General features: G+C 39.5%; 1 protein-coding gene across 8 annotated transcripts in view; it reads right to left on the bottom strand.

Moving 5' to 3' along the window:
* The window catches only part of WDR37 (WD repeat domain 37), a 59,813-nt gene that overhangs the window by 2,297 nt on the left and 34,186 nt on the right, over positions 1-23,330 (bottom strand). For 6 of the 8 annotated variants that reach the window (XM_061996354.1, XM_061996359.1, XM_061996357.1 and 3 more), the window contains 4 exons: positions 23,118-23,259; positions 10,450-10,584; positions 9,692-9,806; positions 5,343-8,404 (listed from right to left, as the gene is read on the bottom strand). In XM_061996354.1, coding sequence (XP_061852338.1) covers positions 8,273-8,404; positions 9,692-9,806; positions 10,450-10,584; positions 23,118-23,259 — 524 coding nt within the window. In that variant the 3' untranslated portion in view covers positions 5,343-8,272. The other 2 variants (XR_009818739.1, XR_009818740.1) reach the window with 2 other exon arrangements.

Genomic DNA, 23,330 nt, shown 5'->3' with positions numbered 1-23,330 from the left:
CACTACCAGCTCCGCACACAGCTTCTCAGAGCCCCATTTCTTTCACCAGTCTGGTGTGGAAAACAGGCTCTTTCCTCCCGGTTTCTGCCGCCTGGTTCTTATCTGGCCTGAGGCACTGTGAAAGGCCACTTCACCTCTGTGTCGCTCCATCTCTTGATGGCCCAGAAAGCTACAGTCAAGGTTCACTTTATGCCATTTCAGATACAGTAATTGACATTCAAGGTCAAGACCTTGTACTGCACCAAGGTAAATAAATGCTGTACTCTTGCCCACTTCAGAGAAGCTGTATTTTCTGGTGAAAACTCATTTGGAGACAGAAGTCTGTACCTCCTCCCCATCTTTGCCTGCTTTTACACTTGTTTTTAGACCCAGAAGACCCTCCCCTTAGTAGCTAATCTACAGATGGGCATCCTCAGGTTAAGCACAGGAGACATCTAACTGTAACAACGTGGTTTCACAGAAATATAGCATCAGTTTGAATGGTCACAGCCCCAAATATATATATATATATATATATATATATATATATATACACACACACACATTCAGGTTTGATTTCCCCAGTTTTGCTCATAATCACAGAATTGTTGGAGAGTTTATATATATATATATATATATACACACCTTTAGTTAAACCTGCAGTTTCCTTTGCTATGGAAAATGTATGCTGACTTCTGCTCAGGTTAAAAGACTTTTGCAAGAGGAGCAATGAGCATCTGAAAGAATTTCTTCACTGACCAGTAAGTAGTTACATCTGGAACCGACACAATGTAGCTTCAGTTTTCTAACAGTAAACTGCAATAAGCCTTATATAATTTGGGAGGGCAAATCACCTCTCTGTTTCTCTTATATTCCAGTAAATTGTGCATCTGTGTTCAAGAACTTTTCAGTACACTAATTCAGCAACAACATAAAATATATACAAAATTAGGGTATCATTTTCAAAAAGCAAGCATTAAAATGAAGTTTCTGGATCTATACAATCATGAATTTGATTTTCCATGCTACCAATCACCCTCCAGACTGCACAGAACGTGGATGGGAGCTGAGCACTTCTGAAGGTTGCACCGCTTAATGGCAGCATCCAACTTTTTGTCATCCTTATGGAGGATGAAAGGCCAAAACATGTCCTGCAATTACCCACACTGAAAAACAACCTTCACCAATAACAAAATCATCGCTACTCCCTCTACCGTTAAACTGCAGCTGAAAAGTTTTGCTTTTCCTTCATGTCTCTCCCTTTTCTTTAATACTTTAATCCCATACTTTTTTTATCACAGTATCAACCCAATTTCAGTGGTGTTTGTTGTCTGCTGTGTCAGGTTTTACTCTTTCTTATTGTTAGGATTATTCACCTTACTACACACCTAGCAATTACAGCCTCAGAGGACACACATTGTTCCACTGAATACTCGGGTTCCATTTTGCATCTGCACAAGGCTGATCTCAGTGACATTGCAAAGATTTAGATAAGGTTTCAAAAACTAACAATAAAATTAAAATCAGATTTCTGCCTTTATCTAAATTAAGTACTTAGAGAAAAAAATACGTTCAAAGTATCAAATACTAAACACAACTAAGTTTAGAACATGGACTTGATGAAGTTAGCCAGTTACCTGTTCTCCATTCCGTCAGGTAATGGTTTGGATGAAGGGACAAAATGCCCCCTTTGTGTGAGACTGATACTGTCTGTATTCTTAGGTGTATATCTTGACCAGGTGTCAGTGGGGCAAGCTAGAGTCAGAAGTTTTATCACTGAAGCTGAATCTTTTACTGTACTTGGATTTGTGAGGGAAGGTGTCAAATTTTGACATCTCGACAACATGCAAATTTGAAGGAAAGGCCAGTTTCACCTTTCCCAGGAGTAAGATCCTACTGACAATACACAGTATCTCCCTGATTGTAATCTATACACTCGGATGCCTCTATTCTGACTTGGCTAAAGAGATTCCCTAGTCAATTCAGACTAAATTGAATTAAGCAGAATTAAGGCAAGTGTTCAGAGCGTTTTCCTCTGAGGTCACGCTCATGTTTAAAATGCTGAACCTTTCTTTCTAGACTGGCCATATATTCTCAAAGTGATGATGTAAAAGAGCATCTCCTCCTTCCAAATCAATTGTTCGCTCCAGAGATTTCCAGTCCAGGAGTGACTCCTTATAAGCCACATACCCTGCTGTAATACCTGGAGTTTGTAGGATAGAGCTTGTTTGTATGTCACATTTGTAATCCTCTGCTAAGATTACAAATCCTCAGAGTGAATGCATCCGCTACTCGAGTAATCTCCGCACCATTGCAACACTTGAAATAGGGAACTGAACATATAAAATTAAAATTGGGCCCATGTAAGAAAGCTTTTCCCCAAAACAAGGACTGAAATCGACAAGTCTATTCTTTGACAAAAAAATCATGTTTCCATACCAGGCTCTGGTCATAAGCACATCCCGATATCTGCCTTTCCCAGCGAGCTCAGTCCCCGCTCTACACACGCTCTCCCTGCCCGTCTCTCCATTCCTTTCTCCTTTGTCAAGTCAGAGGCTGACACTAAACTCTGGCTTCCTGGCAAAGTTTATCCCCAATACGACCAGTCAGTTTCATCTGTAGGACATGCACCTCCTGCTAATCTCTCTGCATTCTTGTTCCCACTGGCTCCAGCAGCTGTCCCATTTGTACTCCCGTTTCTCACACCCCTTCATTATTCTTCCCTTGTGTTCCTCACCTGCAATCCAAACACTTCTATTATAAATTTGCAGATTTAGGTTTCTCATACAATCTTATTTTCTTTTCAAATGCTGGGTCACCATTCCCACACACAGACTCCTTTATCCTTACTTTGGACTTTTTTTCTCTGAAATCTTTTATAGAATTTGAAATCATAGTCTGCTCCTGATGCTTTAAGTCACCCACAGCACCACTACAAATCTAGCTTCTCTCATCAGTAACGGTGCAAAGACTTCATTCGGCCTTCAGTAAACCCAGACCATTAATGCATGAAGTCTTCAAGAAATTTCATTATTAAAAAATTGCATCTGACCAATTAAAAAGAAATAAACCATAAAGATGTCAAAATGCACACAGATATCCAAGCCAGCTCCAAGCATCCAGTCCCAGCACAAGACTGCTAGATGGTCTTGTTTCACAGAGTCAGGCACAACTGTTTCTTTTCACTGCTATCATAGAATTGTTTCAGCTGGAAGAGACCTTTAAGATCAAGTCCAGCCTTTGTCACAGCCCTATCAACCACTAGACCATTTCCCTAAGTGCAACATCCACCCGTCTCAAACACCTCCAGGGATGGTGACTCCATCATCTCCCTGGGCAGCCGTTCCAATGCCTGACAACCCTTTCAGTAACGAAATTCCTCCTCATATCCAGCCCGAACCTCCCCTGGCGCAACTTGAGGCCATTTCCTCTTGTCGTATTGTTTGTTACCAGGGAGAACAGATCGACCCCCACCTCGCTACAACATCCTATCAAATAGTTGTAGTGAGGCAGTGGTTGGTCTGTTGATGCCAGTGAAAAGAAACCCTTTGAAATCATGCTTTGAAATAAACACATAACTGAATTTGTTCTACTCTGGGGAGAAGAGGATGATGATAAATACACATAGGGGAGGTGAACCACACAAAATTAAACTCCAAAGTAAATCCCAAGTATGGCAAGTTTTGGTAGTAGCAAGTGGAGTTGTGGGGTAAGCAGCAGCTGGACATGGGCAGAATAGCTGTGCCACAGAGCAGGCAACAGACCAAAAAACTGTTCCCCCTTCCAAAATAGTTCGAGTTTTTTTATCTACTTTTAACTCCCTTCCACTGCCCATGCCATCACTGTCACTTTGCACCATTTTCATTTTCCAGCAGAAAGTATGACTGCCTAAATGGTAAACTTCCACGGGTCATATTGACCCCAACTGACAGAAACTCCTCAAAATTATACACAGCACTGAAGTTGCTAAATCAGGCCCTTGGGTCAGACTCTGGAAATGCTCCCCAGCCTCACCCCGGACTACCAAGAAACAGCACCTCCTGGTACCAACGAATATTCTCACTCGGAGGACTACAAAAAGCAGCATCCACAGCACATCTGCAAAAAAACCTCACATTTCAGGATGATGCCTCTCCCAGGCACCAGGATTTACAGTTCGAATTAAACAGGATTTCCTCTGTAAGCTCCTGCAAATTACTTATGTTCTGAAAACTATGACCTGTGGGAATTAGAAAAGGTAACAACACTACTTAAAAATAAAATATCACAAGGCTGAATAATTTTTCAGTGACATACTTTGGTCTCGGTGGAGCATTAAATAAAATTTCTATGCCAGTCTAAAGAGCAAGCTGTGATGCATGACAGAGTGGTTCTCCTGTTGCTCATCTTCAGGTTAGAACGCAGACATCCTCCTGAAACCACTGATTTGTGTGTGCTATTTACTCACAGGCTTAAAAAAAGAAAATCTAGGCTTCAACACATACTCATCTTCAAATGCCCTCCTCCCAAAATATGAACAGAAACGGCCTTGGTAAAAGGTATGTAACTTAGGTCAGTAGAAGGTTTAAGGAGGTTATAAGCATCACAAGTTTAAATCAGTTGCAATAAGCCCTGACTTGATTTAAATCCCTCAGCTAAAATCAACTAAAGCCCAGGGTTTGGTATTCTATCTCAAACCAGTCCTCGCATCAGTTGTGCCACTTTACTCTTTCGTTTCTGCTCCATATCACCAGGGACACTGATGAATAGCAGTTTTCCAGAGCACTGGCTCTTGAAGGATTCAAAATGTGGCAACAAGGGATCCTAAAGCACACTGAAAAAAAAAAATAGGGTATGCACACAGCCATGCTCTGCACTCAGGCACTGCCAAGGCTGCATCTGCCTAGGCATCCACACCCAAAGGCAGGGCTCATTACCACACAGAGCTTGGGGGGACTGATCTCAACATTGCAAAGCTTTCTGTTTAACAATACGGGCGTCACAAGCAGGTAACATTTATTTTAACATACAAAAGAATTGGTGGCAAGATTCCCCAATCAGATCTGTATTACAGAATCTTAAGGGTTGGAAGGGACCTCGAGAGATCATCTAGTCCAATCTGGGTTAGATAAATATCAATTTATAGAGCACTGTGAAAAGTCACAGAGGAACCTTTGCATAATCTGCGTAACAATTCATAATTACAATTTTTTTCCATACAAAACTGGAGAAGACAGTACAAACCCAGGTCTGACCACCTCTTCAGTCTATATGCTTTACTGGTAGATCATTTGCACTACAGAAAGTCCTATTGTAGGGACTGCCTTGGCCTTCTTCCAGAAGAACTGTGTCCATCAATGCTCTCAAAATGAACCATCTGAGTAGAAAAGAGTGGAAAGTGGGGAAGAAGATCCTTTGGCTACTAACAAAGTGAAGTATTATGGTTAACAGTGACCTTAAGGCAACACCAACAGCAACTTGCAAAAAAAAAAAAAAAGTTGAATTTTTTAATGCATTTTGAATCATAATGAAGAAAACCATTTTACATCTAAAAACAAATCAGCAGAATAATAAGAAGTGGTTCCACATAACTTATAAATTCTTTTTCCAAAAAGGTAGTTTTCACAGATTTAGGCAACAAATCAGATGCTTCACTCCAGATCTTTCTGACTGTAAAGGTTATACAAACTTTGTGAAAACCCATGTGCATTGCTCAAGACATAAAAGCTTGATTTTGACCAGTGATGAGTTCCTGTGAAATTCCACTGAAATTTCAAATACTGAAACTGTAACTTCAACTTGCTTCCATTTTATGAAATGCTGGACATTGTTCAGTGCTGAAAAGCACTCTGTAGAACACTGAAGGCCATGAAATGTTTCCCACATATTCTGTCAATGCAGTGTTATTCACCACTGTCAATGCAGTGTGATTTGCTTCAAGGGGAATAGCAGCCTCAGTTTCACCTTCAGTACAGCATAGAAAATTAAGCTGATAGCTAAGTGTTTCACTGATTCAAATAGCAGCCTGCTCATAAGAACGTGGCTCTAGCACCTTGTTTGGTTGATTTTTTTTTAAAGTGAAAGCGTGTAGACACCCCATTACTGGTGCCAGAGGATGGTCCCTCTGGTGATATAAAAAGTTTGCAGCAGTGATGATTAAACTGCAGAGTCTCGTGGCCCTGTATTACTTATGTATTGGAGAAGCTTACACAGACAATTTAGTTTAGCAGGACCAAAACCAGTGACCCTCTCACCCATCTCAGGTAACAAAGAAACAGTCATCGCTCAAGATCCTACATGCAGGCTGTGCTGGAGAGACAATTTTTCTCTCTTTTAAACAGCGTCATGTGTAAAGTTCTCTCTGCTCTGAACTAAAAGAAAAGGTGAGCCTCTTTTTAACTCAAAGAATAAAATCTGCAACCCAACATCAAATGGCTTTCCTCAAGAGTTAGAAATGCAGGGGGAAAAATAAGGTAGTGAAAATAAACTTTGACACCATCCTTCAACCTTTGTTATCAGAAGACTTAAAATTTAGCAGCTGCTCTCTCCAGCCTCCCTTAGTATTTTAATATTGGTTTTGGTACTTTAGAATTACCTCAGTACAACTCTGTATGTGTCCTGTTATCTCAAAATAAAAAAAGAGGGGAAAAAACAAAACCAAAAGAAAAATTAAGGTATCAAGCCACTACGATGACCTGTACTATAAATATACTACATACATTCTCCATTGAATACCTTGAGCTTCCTTAACACTATGCTCCATATCTAGGTCTCCAGTTTCACTATAATTGCTCAATGATGTGTTCATCACCCCATCCCATTGCACTCCAATGCCATCATTTGTTTGTTAACAGTTGACACGTCTGTCTAATGTCATCATAAACAGTGCTGTAGAGGACATGAGCACAGCTATAGTTTCACAAAATCATGATAGTGAGATAAAGAAGTTCCTAATACCACCATAAAGGCCAAGATTCACATAGTAAGGGAGTACTCTTGGCTTTCCTTCACCTTTCATCTTGTATGGTGATATGTCAGACAGTTGGACTCTCTCTCCCATTAGCTAAAATAAAGTGTCTGTCTGAAGCAGCCTTTTTGTTCTCTCAAAGACTTATGGTGTTGTTCCATTAGCTTTAATCGTTAACTATCTTAAGGATCACATTTAGTTATGATTGTCTTTCTTCTCATGTTAGAGAGAGTACTTGAGCCAGAGACCAAAAGTGCTTTTTTTCTAGGCTACAGAGAGATTCAACACATCTTGACCAACATTCATTCGTGAGGTAGTACTCATTTACTTTGTATTGCTGGCTCAAAATAAAAACAGGGGAAGTGAACACAACTCCAACTATGTTCACCGTAGGTATATTTTAAAAAATCAAAACAAAACAAAAAAACAACCCCAAAAAAACTAGTTCCTTTCTGGGCAGATGACCAAAAAGAAGCAATCCTTCTTACAAAGGTCAGCTCACATTCACTGGTAAAGTCAAACTTTCATAAATGGTTTATAACAATAGCTATAAACTAAAGTGCTTCAAAATTTGCTTGACCAGATTTCAGTTATTTGAATCATAATGTTCTGAATTTTTTACTAGTATGAAATGCCATGAGATTTTAGAATCACTTGATATAGGAAGGGCAGAATGAATATTTTTCTTTTTCAAAAGACAAGTACAAAAAGCATTCCAAACCTGGCAGTTTATACTCACTACAAGTTGCCTGCATTTTTCTTCTCAAATCTACTACTTCTTCAATAACTGGAATAAAAATGGAGTTGAAGTTGCACTATACTGCAGAACTAGAAAAAGTATTCCAAATCAGATGCAAACAGGAAAATGTGTACAATCATACAACTAGTGAAATTCACACTTTGTTTCAAAGTTTCGGCCCTGCAGATTCTCTTCAACACAAGGCAGATATGTAAAATAATGGAAAAACATAACAGACCTCTATATACTCTCTACATTAATTACATAAGTTTCACATTTATGTCACAAATGTAATGCCCTACTGTGTATCTGTTAAATGCTAAATAACTTATGGACATTTCTGTGCTCTATGCAACAGTGAACATATTGACCAGTGGATGCCAAAGTATAAAAGTTCATACACAAGACAAACTAATTTAAAAAAGAAAACAACTCACGTTCTCTGTACAATTCATGCAAACTGTGCACACTGTGGTAACAAGAACAACATTTGCTAAAGTCTCCACTTAAGGAAGAGGTTTTACAGCGATGGCAGACCAGTGTTCAAAAAAGTCTGCAAAACTGTAGAAGTCCATGGCAACATAAACTGCAAAAATTCTTCCAGCATTTCATTTTTCTTGTAACAAAGCAGGGATGTTGATGTTCCAACCAATGGCCTGACGATCAAAGCCACAGGTGAAGAGGTTACATATTGGATGGTCCTCACTCCACGCTGAGCAGCACACCATTCTTCTGTGGCCCTGAGATAGTCCAGGAGATAGCAATATTACTTATGATGTATTTCCAAAGCTTCTATGATCACAAGTCAGTGTGAATCAAAATACAAACTTGCTAATGCTCACATTAGTTTTTACAACCAGTACTTGAGAATTCTAAAGGTTGTGGTTACTTTAATCTGCATGGTAAAAATCTTTATAATAATGAGACTCATTAACACAAGACCCAGAGGCCTAACAACAGAAACATACAAACAGATGCATTAAAACCTCTGAGTTTCCCAAGGAATGGTTGCTATCTAATTCTGTTTTATTTACAAAAGCTAATCAAATTTTGTTTTTAGCATTTATTTACAAAAGCAATCTTAAAATACAGAACTACTTGCTGGCAACTACTGTTGGAGACCCTCAAGATTAAGTGTTCATCACATCCATAATTCAGAAAAGATAATACTACAACAGGAGGAATGTCATGCTGAGGAAAAGCAATGCCTTGTCTATTGTTCAAGTCCAATAGCAACAGAAACAACCCAAGGAGGACTATGACCAACATTCCAGTTCCAAAAAAAACCCATTTGCCATAATTTCAGTAGCATCAGTGTAAATGGAACGACTAAAGGAGAAGAAAAAAAAAATAAGATCTGACAATAGACAAAACACCCTAAACTAAAAAGAAAATACTAAAAAACCCTCTTAAAACCCCTTCCTAAATTCTGTCAAGAGCTGCGGAATCCATCCAAAAAAGCCTACTGAAGTGGTGTAATCCAATTAATATGACTAAGTCTAATTTGTTCCATTGATGATGCCTGCAATGGTTGGACTCGATGATCTTAAAGGTCTTTTCCCATCAAACTAATTCTATAAAATGCACAAAGCCTGGAGGCTGCAGAAAGGATGGGGATGGTTTATTACATGGTACCAAATATGAAGAACGTATGTGCATAAGCACAAAAGGAAAACAATAAAACAAAACATGAACTCCCACTTTTTTCATGTTTCTTTATATAATAAACTAAACACTGTGTAATTAAAAAAACCTACCAGATACTAACTTCATAGTGAGTCAGTTTTTTGACACGATTCACATCAAGACATGAAAATGCACTCGAAATGCTCCTTTCGTGGAGGCAGACATTAGTTCCACTTAAGCAAGGAGAAAAATTATGATGAAATCCACTTGAAACACCGTTTCCAATTCCAATTAAAAAAAACCCCAAACACTTATTTGCATGTTGGTCATGCTCAATATCCTACTTCTAACCTCCAATGAAAAAGGAGCAGGCAGAGGTGAAGGCAGCAGCGGGCAGTTACCTGTCTGTTGCTGCGAGGCAGGCGCGCCAGCCGCACCCCTGACATGTCGAACAAGCGAACCTGCCGGTTGTCGTGAGGAAGGGCGATGATCCTTTGACCAACACAGACGTTGATCCTGCACAGAAGAGCCAAATGCAGGTTACGTACAGAACGCTGAGCCTGGCAAACAGAACTTGACAGTACAAGTTTAAGCTTGTGGGAAGTGACACAGATGGATTTTTCCCGATTAGAATCCACAAGTGACAAAAATAGTATTAAATCACTAATGTGTTGTGTTGTACGAGATGCTCAAACAGCATCTGCATCCCACATGAAACTCCCAGAAAAGCAGAACTGTATACTGACTGAAAATTAATGTTGACAACACCTGCATCATACAAAACCACTCCAGACCTTTTTCATAATCCCACAAATCTCAACTTTAATGACTATACATCAACATATATTCAGTACATTAATAGAACACACTATTTCAGTTGGAAGGGACCTACAACAGTCACCTAGTCCAACTGTCCAGCCACTTCAGTTAAAGCATGTTGTTCAGGGCATTGTTCAAATGTCTCTTGAACACTGACAGGCTCAGGGCATCAACCATCCCTCTAGGAAGCCTATTCCAGTGTTTGACCACTCTCTTGGTAAAGAAATCCTTCTTAATGTCCAGTCTAAACCTCCTCAGCACAGCTTTAAACCATCACAAAATTAATAACTAACTGAGAAAACAAGAATTAAGAAAAACAGTAGCTCAGAGATGTGCTTACCTGTTGACTGCAGAATCTGTACGGATCGTTGCAATAGGAGATCTCATGTTTTTCAAATCCCAAACTTTTACAGTACGGTCATCACTTCCAGAAACAACATTGTCTCCCACTGTGAAAACTGCAGATGTCACAGTGCTAAACAAACAGGAGTAAAAAGAAAGATATCAATTTCTAAAGTTCTCTGTTAAACCAGCATCTGATTTAAAAGTCTGTTTGCTGTTCCTGTGTTTCCTTTATGTCATGGTTTAGCAAGGAGCTGTTTTTCGCTTGGTTAACTAGGGGAGCGGGTTGCAGTGAAGACCCGGTAAAGAGTTTGCGGACTCTCCCCCAGCTTCTGGGTTCAGACCCACCTCCAGCCTGGCTGGGCCAATCTGGCACCTCTGTCATCACTATTTAGGGATGGGAATTTGAAGTGCTGGTAGGAGGTGTACGAGTGATACAAGATGGAGGTGACCACATGGACCCCACAGTCAAAGAAGGAAGGAGAAACACCAGACCAGAGACCGCTCTGCAAGCCGTGGCGAGAATGCAGCTGTACCCCTGCAGCCCATGCAGGGCCTTGGCAGGACTGAGAGCCACCAGCAGCTCCATGTGAGTGCACCCGGACGGGCGAGGGACTGTGCAGGGAGGCGGCCATGGCGCAGGCCGTGCTGGAGCCTGTGCGCTGCAGAGCAGCCTCACACGAGAGGCAGAGAGGAGCTGCAGCCTTTGGGATAAATGTGCATCGGAGCAGCCCGTGCAGGGCTGCTGTGTGTGTGAGGTACCCCACGGACTTGCAGGGAGGACTGGTGCAGAGCCCACCTGTCCTGAGGAGGGACAAACGGCAGAAGCTGTCAGGAACAGACTGACTGAAATCCCCACTCCCTGCCCCCCTGAGCCATTCATGGAGGGAGGAGGTAAAAACACCGGTAAAAAATATGTAACTGGAGTTTTCTAAAAAGATTTAAATAAAAAAAATAAAAGTAACCTTAACTATTAAAAACTCCAACTGGGTATTCTACAGTAAAAAAAACAATTCTTACAAGAAGCTGTGTCACTTAAGGTATACAGAGCTTGACTGGCCCAGTGCTTAGACAAGCAGCTCAACTTGGGAGAGTCATTCTGGAGGCATCTCCCACATTCCACTGATCCTAACAGAAGCTTAACATATCCAGGCCTGAAACTTTAATTCACTTTTGAAGGTCTTTATTGTCTACTGTATGTCCAGTAGGCTTAGGATACAGCAGAATTGTTCCTCTCTGAAGTGTTTGAGACTACTAGTCAAGTTCTTTCACTTTCCATCCAAAGACTTCTGTAGAACAACCTCAGGCATTTGTCATTCACAGCTAAGACACCGAGGAGACCCATAACACCTATCAGACATACACCTAAAGCTATTTTTTATACACCCCCAAACACGCTGTAATACATCTACAGACTTTCCAGTTTAACTCCCCCAGCTATGTCAAACTAATAGCTATGTCAAACTAATAATTTCTAATTGTGATTTCTGTTCCTGTTTTACAAGGAGCTAAAATCTGAGAGTCAGATAAATGGCAAGTAGTAGCAGTAGGAAGCAGCATGACCAGACAGTTCTTCAAATTTTATCCATTATGTCTATAAATGCACAAGGGCAGCCAGACAAAGACTCCCAAGAATATTTCTAGCAATCAAAAGTGCAAACTTTCAGAAGAGATTCTATACAGAATTTTATTTTAGTGTGTGATTCTCTTTGTATTTTGTACTTTCAGAGAACAGTATACTGCTGAGCTCAAATGAACAGTCCTCACAACTATGAGCTTTTCAAACATCTTTTACCTATTATTTCATACTAACCAATTAAAGTTTTTGTATTACAATTTTCCTTTCAACACTGTGTGAATTCTCAACTCAAAGCCAGTTACTTCCTGCCCACACGATGTACTAACAAAGCATTTTGTCTCTCCCCAGAATCATGAGGGAATGCTTCCCAACTCTGCTTCTACAGATTTGATTTAATGACCTATCCTGTAACTTGGGTCAGGCACATCAATTTCTTAGAATTTATTAATTTTCATTAAAGTTGTCAGTTGTTACTGTCACTTTGGTTGTTCAGCAGAAATTTGAATTCATGCCCTACTCAAGTTGCTGATTACGATTAGCACTGGCCAGGTCACAATGGACTAGTTTATGCAAGCCTCTAAATTTAAATTGACACCAAATTAAGTTTTAATTAGGACAAAGGCCCATTTTATTCATGACACCAAGTTTCCTAATGCATTATTGTCTAATAATGCAGCTAAGCTAGCAGGGAAATGATTACAATAAGAGCCAAGAGGTCTTCACCTCATTTTCCCGACTTTATGCACCAAAAGTCAAAAAGTTAAAACATACATGAAGGCCAAAACTGATGAGTCTCTTTCATCAGACACCTTCACATTTGGGAAGAAAACTCATTCACATAGTCAAGTTACTGCAAGATAGGGTTGGTACGTTCTTAGCACCAAACGTACCTTCCACCAGCTTGACCTCCATTAACCTCAGCAACCTCTCCATTTCTCTCCTCACTAGTTCTTTATACAACCTGAAAAATATCTCAGTAAAATGTTTCAGACTTGGACTGAATTCTATCCTGCTGTAACACATTTGAAACAATACGTTTAAAATTCACTATTAAATGTACATCCTTTGCATATATACTGGGAAACTTCCTTGTACACAAGAGTATAAGGAATGCAAGCCATAGGAAGGCTGCAGGCGAGTGAATACACAGAGTTTAGTAGTCCGCTGCCAACACACAAAGTCAATTTGGTTTTCTGTCATATCTTTTATTGCAATTATAGCTTGAATATGTTGTGAAAATGTCTTAAAATAACCCCAATTTTGTGTGCTTTTCTTCACAACTCTGAAGAGTTTTACAGTTTCTCTGATCTCATATTGGTTCTTCTTTATCACTTATCACTGTCAAACACTGACAGTTAAGTTATTTTGCCCACATAACTTTATCTTATTCTTAGATTTATCATTTTTGAAGTGAAAGCACATTCAAAACTATCATCATGTAAACAGATTGCCATCTCTAGGTTAGCTCGACCCTCACTGCTCCCATATAAACAAAAAGACTCTCAAAAGAAAACAAACTCCTTTTCTGTACTGTTTTCAGTTTAACTATTCACTCAGATCTTTCTAGGTACACTAAGAAAAAGTCTGTAAAATAAAAATGCAATGAAGTTCTGCTGTAGTTGTCTCTGAACACTGGGTAAGTGACAGAACGCCAAAGGAAAGGCTATCACAGCATTTCCAGTGACATTTTTGAAGGTGTTTAGTGGTCTTAGTCCTCTGCCCACCCTCCAAAAAGTCCATCCCTGCAAAGGCATTGCAGGCTGGTATATACACTATTTTTGAACAAATGTGACTATGAAAACTGCCTTTTTCATAAGGAGCTTTGAATTCAAAGGCTAAACATAAAATCACTTTTTACTGAACACATTGTTTATGATCAAGAATTTTCATCACAGTTTCAAAGCAAACGGTATGTGGGTATACTGAGTAATAGTCAAGGTATTATGCTCTAGGAAAAGAAACATTACTCTTACAGTAAGAGTAATATAACACTCCTAAGTGTACCACTAGGTGCACTTGATTTGATTCCCAGAGATGCCTCATTTTTAAAATAAGACTGCAAGATGCCAAGATTTAAGTAACTTAATACCAAGTCTAGAAAGGTCAAGAGCAGTATCATTCTAATAAACTTGACAGCTCAGGGGACAGTTACCAGCATGATTCTCATCTCAGTAAAGATCAGGTGGGTTTTGGGGGTTCGTTTGGTGTTTTTTTTCCTCAAGCGGAATATATAGAGTTAAAGAAAAAGCAACATATATTTAAACTAACAAAAACATGAGGAAGTGCTCTGCTCATAGGTTTTCTTATGAACCACAGGCCACGCTTTGTCTCCTCTGCTATTCCAAACTGGGGCATCTCTTAAGGTGAGACAGATGTATCTCCTGTTAGTTGTAAGGTGTTTTAATTAAGACAAAATAGTAACCAGAAGAAAGTATTTATACACTACAATAGGATTTCAGCTCAACTAAAGGGGGAAGGTGAGAAGCAAAGCCCGTGTGCAAGAACGAATTTGTCAGAGCAGCCAATATATCAATAACCTTTCAAAAGCATTGCCTAACCCCACCCATATACCACAAAAATTAAGATTTTTCCCTGTATTTTCATGTGGCTAGTATTACTTTGTTTATACTAGTCTTCAGTTTGTTCTAACCCTGCTAAAATTGTGGTTAACACCCCCTTGGCTAAATTAATAAAAATTGTCAAGGAAAGATCATCAGCCCCCATGTTAATGGAATGCCAGAAGACATTAGGTTTTTAATAACTCAAAAAAGATGACAGGTATTGTAAGACACGAAAAAAAAAAGCCCAACAACCTGGCAAAGCGGAAGCAGTCTTATGACACTTCAAACTCTGGGTCCCACAGGGAGTTTGGTGTGCTACAACTATTCTCCAGAAAAGCTTCAGCCTCCGCAAAACCCCAGTAAAACTCATTTATCTTGTCACAGGAAGCAGCCGAGCGTGTACTTCCAGCTGACAGCGTGGCACCTCCTCACCACACACCACTGCCCAGCCTCCAACATCCTGCTCCCTCCGTGGGTCTCAATCAACAGAAATACTGTAGTGCTAGCACTCCTCATTAGGCCCAACAGCTGTCTCCCCAGTCACACTGAGACACAGAACTGTTTTGCATAACAATCTGCTGAAATTTCACACATAGGGGAAGGCAGAAAAAGAAAAAAAAAAATGTTGAAAATGTTGGACCATGAAATGCTGATGCAGAACCCTGACTGGCAATTCACCAAAGAGAAAAAAGTTAACGTTGCTCTTTCCATTTCCCTTTGCAAACTGTACTGGGATTTACCATTGAACACTGGGAGACAAGAAGCTGTCATGCCTGTGAAAAGGCATCTACTCATAAGCATTAATTTGTGTGAGGGCTGAAGTTCTGGAGAAAACACACCAAATCAGAGCTTTCTGCTAAAAATATTTAGCGTACAACAAGCTGTAGTTAAACAGCAAAATTTGAGTGCTCAAATACGTCTGTCACGTTTGAAGTAGTAAAATTCAGGAAGTAAAGCTAAAGGAAGCTCTGTCTGGGACAGCATTTCCTGAACACCAGTTGCTTTTCTTTTAGGGGAAATGTATCCTCACACAGAGCAGCCTGCAGCCTAGGGGAAGCCGTGACTTGGGTTTAAAACTTCTAGATATGGACAAGAGTGTGCCCATCTCAAAGGGCAACAGCACTGGCCACAAGAGTCCCAGGTAAGAAGCACAACACCTCCACCTTTCATTACACACTCCAGTTTCAGAGGTGCTAAAGGCACCTGATTCTAGGAAGAGCTACACACGCAAAGTATGTTTGTGGATTTATCTCCAAATACCAGGAGAGTTTTTTCCTCTAACTTGAGAAATGCTAAGAACAAAGCATGAAGGAATTAACACAGAAGCAGGAAGGAGCAATTCTGAGATGACTTAGCACTGAAAAGTCATTTTTTAAGAGTTTAAATCAACATCTATTCCAGAGATAGGCATTTCATGACATTTAGAGAAAATTGCCAGTATCTCCTTTTCTCGCTATCTTTAAACAATAAAATGATACAGGCATAAGAACAATAACTAGTTTTCATGAGAATCACCCAACAGCAAGTTAGCAAATTAGTTAAGGTGCAGATCTTTTAAAAATCAATTCCATTATATTCACAATGGAATAAAAGAGTCCCTTTATCCCTGCAGTATTGCTACACGTGTTACATAAGCTTTAGAGTAACACTACACTGTAAAGCATTATGCTCTACTCAACAAGACACAAAGAAAAGGCCTTTGGCTGTGCTCTTCTGTGGGTCATTTGGAAAAAAAAAAAAATCATAGCATCTTTTTAGTGCACATATTCAAGAATGGAATTAAAATTCTATTCACCTGCTCCAGTGAAGCTTAAAGCACTCACAAGCAACTGGATACAGATTTATTGCCTACATCTTGTTTTTAATAACTGACAAAACTCTAATGGCTAAATTAAATACAGTCAAACTTTCTAACTTACATATCCCATTCCCCAAACTAAATCACTTAGATTTTTTATCTTTTAGCAACAGGCCTTTTTGTTTTAACGACTTACTCCTACAACTTTAGGAATAATTTCTTCAATTTTTTGTATCTCTTTATTAATTAGGAAGCAATTTTTACCACAAGGAAGTTCACAAACGACAACAGAAAAGATTCAAGAACATAAAGGAAACAAAACTATCAGAGAATACAATCTTTCAAATTGCTTTTACAGCACTTCAACAACTCCATGACAGTATTGAGTTGGAGGAAGGTAGAAAACAGGGTATACAAGCTGTGCAAGAGAGCAGAGTCAGGTAACTAGGATGAGCTGAGGGCATCCAAATCATGCTGACCCCTGTCTGTCCAGAAACAGATTCACACAGAAGCTAACAAGCATTTGTCTGAGCTACTTAGTAATATAAGGCAGCTAACAACAAAAACTGTTGAAACCTAACATGCTCTGTCACAAGTACGCAATAAATATAAACCAAAAAGGTTTTTATATGTACGTTTAGAAGCACAAAATTTTAAAAAGCTAACTCTAGAGCTTCAAGTCCGGGTCATAAACGTTATTTAGAGAATATGCAACATGCAAATCTGAGAACCAGAACAGTGTTTGAAAGGCAAGTTCTTCAATGAAATGCAAGAGAATTTTTTTTAAAAAACCCAGCAGACAGAACAAGGTAGGGATAGTAAAGTAACATCGGAATCTTGTGGTGAGTCAGTAAGGCTTGGAGAGAGAATAAAAAATTTCTTCAGAAAAATTTTGCATTTCTTAGAGAAGCTGGATTGCAAGCTCCACACATGGCAAATGCCTAAGGCATTCTTTGATTAGAAACAACAGAGAAACGGTAGACAAAGCATCGGTGATGTCATTAATAGCTGAAGAATAAATAGCATTATCCTGAAAAGAACAGATGCTTTAAATTGGTCAGACTGCACTGACAGCATCTAAATTGTGACATTGTTTGGCACAAAAGTCTCCCTCTCCTAGTTCATCTTTTGGCAAAATGTAGAACATTTGCATTTTTAGAAGTACCTCTAGATATGCTTTAGCTTCACCAAAGAAAATATGGCTGAATAAGAATAACCTAACAGGGACCTTGTAAGGCTGAGGATACCTAGAACAAGGCTACTTTCCAACAGTGATGTCTAACTATAGATTGCTGACCGAAGAGAAAGCATTTCACTCCTGCTACGACTTGGCCTTTCAAGAACAAGAGACACACATACCAGGAAATCTTGCAGAATAAAGAATCTGGGAAGGCCATCTGACCTTAGCAAACTTGAGTGTCCACGAAACTAAAGCAATTATTAGTCTCTTGACACAGAATGCCATTTTGACATTAATTCCTAATTCACTAAATGTCAGAATTCAGCCCAGCATCCTAATCAGCTGCTGCTTAAGTATTTTTACATTATTTAGTTCACATTTTCACACAAAGCATAGGAGTGTGAAGATGAAGAGTCAGAGAACTGCAAATATTTCTTGCTGCTTAATTTCAAAAGCTCTCGGGATGAAGCACAACTCATCATCTAGCTCCATATTCAGAGACATACAGGCAGCAAATGAACAGGAACTTTCCCTTCAAATCTATAGCCACAAAACCAGTGAAAGAAGGCGTATGCTGTATTCTGAAAGTTCTAAAAGCTGCTTTGTTCAGCTCTGTCAACAGCAACCTGAGATCCGCTTTTAGCAATTTCTTCTCCAAGTTTGCCCAGAAAGTAACACAAAGATACAGATTCAACAGCCAATGCACATTCACATTTGATGCACCAGCTACACCTAACTACAAAGATCAGTAAGTCTGAGAAGTCAAACAAATTTTGCAACTTTCTTCTGTTTAGCTCAAAAGTATCTGCTCACAATTTTTTTTTTTTAAGCCAAAAATGCATCTAATTGCCATGACAAGCCAGTGCACAACTTTACACTAAACAATCAGGAAACATTAACAAAGCATATTCATTTAAGGATGGTAATCGAAAGTTGCTTCTGAAGACATTTTATTCTTTGAAGAATTGATATTATGAAGTCCAGACTTGTGAGTTCTGCACATTTTCATTCAAGCATTTCAGTAGATATGTGCCCAACCAATGTGTACCTTTGATGGGCACAAAACAAAAAACTTCAGTATTTACTGAGCAACTTTTCAGCTGCATATAAGCACCAACATACTACAAATATATTCCAAAAGTAGCATATGGTTTAAAAGATATATATGAATCCACTAACCAATAAGCATTCTGTTGCCAACGAGGTGTTCATTTATTTACTGAACTGTCAGAACGTATAAAATCTATACAGACTGATTATTTTTTTTAGCTACAAATGGTAAAGACTTCCAACATGAACATTTTTGAAGGCTCCACACACTGTGATAATCTACAGCACGTGCAAAGTACTTGAAAAGACAAAAAAGCTCATCAAGTACCTATGCAAGAGCACATCAATGACAGAGTTGTTCAGCTAGGTCACCACCTTGGAAAGACAGCTGTGCAGAGGTCAGCAAATAAAAGCTGGAATGAGAATTACCAAGTATATGCCAGAAGCATTTTGCTGTTCAGAGCACTACCTTAGATCAACTTGAGTTCTAATCAATCTAAATTCAGTCTTTTCTCAACACAAGAACAGCTGGTACTATGTATTATCAAATATGTATTTTTAAAGCAGTATCTCCTGGGAAAAAAGTGCTGGAATTTGTATCCCCTGCATAATTTTGGAGGCTCTAACTCAGAAAGTTGATTTAATGAACATGCTGCAAGAAACATTCCACTTTTAATAAGGCAAGCATTTACAGAATCACAAAATCATAGATCTTTTTCAGCTGTAAGAGACTTAAAATCATTGAGCCCAGCCTTTGCATATGCTCAGAGCATCAGAATAATGGGTGATTTCTTAGCCCGCTTACCTAAGATACTGAACAAGGCAATGCACATAAACTGTTCTCCATTTTTGCATGTCAAATTTATAAAATCTCTGTATATAACAGGATCTTTTAGTCTCTCAAGACACCAGCATCATTCTGTTGTATTGCTACAACATAACATGCGGTTTTGACAAGACTACTGAAGAGAAGCCTCAAATTACACTGTCCATATGTCTTTAGTACACAGACACAAAGCGTAACACCGCCAGAGTCGAAAAATCTGCACTGCCGAGCAGTTTAATGCCTCCATCCATCTGCCTCCCTCGCACTTCCACCGCGACACCCCGCGCAGGCCCCGCGGCCAGAAGCCCCGGCGGCTGCAAGAGCCGCAGAAGCCGGCGCCCGCCGCCCGCTTCCGGCCGAGCGCCGTGCCGCGCTGGGCGGCGGGGGCGGGCGGCGCTGCCCCCTGCTGGCGCGGAGGTCGCGCCCGCGCTGTCGGGCCGCTCGCTCAGCGCCCCCGCGCTCGGCGGCTCCGCTTTGGTTCCCGGCCGCGGGACGGCGGGACTGGCCGCGGTCTGCGGCTCTTCAGACGTGGAGTATCGCGATGGAATCGGATGTGGGGGTTACGGCACAATATACAACGTATGTTCGCCTCAGGATTGAGATGTTTGGCATCTCACTGTTTTAACGCATCAGGAGTTGTTCTGGTGACATACACAGGAAAACACAAAGCTGCACTGTGAGCTCTAGACAGCGATTCATCAGGTACTGCTTAGCCAGAGGCTCTTAACACTTCGGTTGAGAACCTCAAATCATCGGCGTTAATGACTAACATCCAGTTTACAGAACTAATTCCAAGAGCTTATCAAAATACAAAAAACTTGGCAAATTATTCAAATAGATATTCGGGAAAGCCAAAAAATGTCTTGTGTGTATGTATTTTACAGTCAACAGATGAAACAGTTTCTTCTCTGTTGCATTATGTTAAGACTGTTTCAGTGTTATTTGAGAGCAATTTAAAAATATTTTGCTAATACGCAGTACAATAACAGACTAAAAGTTAAATCAGACAAAGCACATCTTGACTGCAAAATTCTGGAGTTCACTGCATTCCTCAGTGAAACACTCATTTTCCTAACACAATCATCACCAAAACAGAGGGCAAAACAACCTTTGCCACTGCAGTCAGCTTTGAGACTCTTAGAAGCCAGAGTGTATTTGGTGAAAAAGTCTATGAAAAGCCTCACACATGTAAAGAAGAAAATGGAGACAGACAATACAATGGACAAACACAAATATGAAGACAATTATAAGAGTGACTTCAGAAGATGATCAAAGCCTCTTCTTTTTTTTCACAAACAATAAACTCACTCATAGTTTATAGATCTCAGTGACAGAGGCCAAAATACCAGCTAACAGCTTTACAGTATGCACTATTGCCCTGACCAACATCATCTAGCCTCAGCACGCACATGGAAAAAACACTATCAATCATCTTCCTCTCAAAAAATTCCCTGGGACAAAGCAGTGCATTATCTCAGGGGAAAAAAAAAATGCAAGTACCAATGGACAGAAAACACTTTTACAAGTCATCCTAGAAAGAGAGAGAGAAGGGTATGAAAATAATGACGTGACACAACTCTATGATGTAGACCACAAAATTAAGTTTACTCTTGTATCAGTAGAAGAAAGTTACTTATGTGGGATGATTTTCACACACCAAATAATTTATCTAGCTGAGGAGTCCAGTGCACAGGGGTTTAAAGAGGTTTTACTTGATACATAAACTAGCCAACAGCTGGGAAAATGAGAAAGTGGATACTGAAACTCAGATAGAATGTAAAATACACCTTGGGGAAAAAAAAAAGAAACGTGAATAAATATTTGTAGGGTTTGTGTTGAACTAGGACCAACAGTCATCTTTTCTTCTGAAGACAGGATGTGAAATTTGTTCCTGAAACAGTCAGTTTCAAACACTCCAATATCTTTAAAAATTATTAACTTCCTTGGGTAAAGTATTTGAAAGTTGCTCTCACATTTTCCATGTATCCAAGCTTTGATTAAGAGAAAGGTAAGTAAATATCATGATGCAGACTCTCAGGACCATACTCAACAGTAGCCAGTATAAAAACTTCAAGCCTAAACTGGCAACCAAAAATGTTCCACTAAAATGTTCCACTGTTTTGACAGAACATGGTAACCAGAACACTTAATTTAATTTCTTATTTTATGTACAAATTAGAAGCTTTAGCTTAAAGTGTAAAAATAAATCCTGCCTTTGTTTTCTCCCCTCCACTGAGGGAACACAAAGAAGGAGGAGGAAAAACAAAGCGTATGGTATCAACTCAAGAGGAACTGATCCTCCACAGATGTCAGCACAAAAAAACTCAAACAAATAGCTTTCTGTTCAGGAAAGTCTATTTGAAGTTCAAAAAGCGAGGACCTATTAGGTGGTGCTACTTTTCGCATCTAAAAACTGCTCTTGGACTCTGCCAACTAACTTAATATTTTAACTTGGAAGAAATTATAATTTAGATTGTCTCCAAATCTGATTTTAATGCACAAAAGTGCTCCCTTGAGTATAAAACACTGCATGATTGTACTGATGTAATAGCTCCAGATTACTCCTAGTAGTTGAGATGACAGTCCTGTTCTTCCTTGGAAAGAAGAATATGCTTCTCAATGCTGCTGCTTGCTAGGAATCCTAACAGAATGATTACTTAAAACTTTAGCCTTTCAAATAAACCTGTAACTTATTCGAAAGACTTACCAGTAGGAGATTGGGAGTTTTGGATATTATTTGGACATCTTCCTAAATATTCTAAATACACTGCCTTAAAAGTCCAAACAGCCTCTACTAACCTTTCATAATGGAAGTCATCTTCAAAGGTTGACGTCATCACATAACTCAGTGAGCACATTCATTGACAAGAGTTGTTCTGCTCATTTACATACATTTGCCTACTGTCACTGCCTTTCTTCCAGGATTGTCTTTTTCATCTTTTCTTTACTGCTCACAGAACATATGCACTTATATGTACAGACTAACATCAAAGAGAATGACTTGTTTACACAAAATATCAGCTTGAACAGTTTTGTTGCAGTCCAACACTTCCCCTTTCCAGTCGAAAGTTATCTCAGGCTTTTGAAAACAGATACTTATGCAACTGAGCTATACATTCCTTTTAACAGAAGATCAGCGCACAAGCATTGTGCACTGGAAGTGTTCAAGGCCAGGCTGGATGGGGCTTTGAGAAACCTACTTTAGTGGAAGGTGTCCCTGCCCATGGCAGGGATGTTGGAACTAAAAGATCTTTAGGGTCCCTTCCAATCCCACCCATTCTATGGTTCCAAAGAAGTCGTCTTTATTTCACACTCAATACCATGAGAAGCAGAGGTAATCTGCTTGATCAGCTGCATTACAGCAGTATCCCTAAACTACAGGCCTAACTGGTGCCAAAAGCAACCTCATACCTTAAATTACTTTTAATCATAAGGAGTTTCACCATATAAGTAATATCATATTCAAGAGCCCTGGCTGCTGTTTTGGAAATTAAGTATTGCTGTTACATTTGAAAGAGGAAATCAGTGAAAAAATGTGAAAATCAGTCTCATAAAACAGGGGAATTAACTCAGTACCTCAAAAACAGCACAGGAACAATTTTGTTCAGATAGCAACTGAATACATTTATACTTTTGGAACTTGTAAAAACCTGAAAAGCAACTGTCACTTACTCTGTGTGGCCCTGAAAGACATTCACAGAATGGATAGAAGGATCTCGAAAATCCCAGAGACGGAAGGTTGTATCACGTGACGATGTCACCACAAGACGTTGGGTGGGATGTGTACAACAATGTGTTAGCTCTTGGTCATGCCCTACAATCACAAGTGAAAACATGTAAGGTAATGAAAATAAGAATTTTCATTTCCACATACACTTGGAATGA

The sequence above is a fragment of the Colius striatus genome, chromosome 5 (assembly GCF_028858725.1).
Source record: "Colius striatus isolate bColStr4 chromosome 5, bColStr4.1.hap1, whole genome shotgun sequence".
NCBI classification, from domain to species: domain Eukaryota; kingdom Metazoa; phylum Chordata; class Aves; order Coliiformes; family Coliidae; genus Colius; species Colius striatus.
Note: the sequence above shows the minus strand (reverse complement) of the source record. Positions and strands in the feature narration are given on the sequence as shown.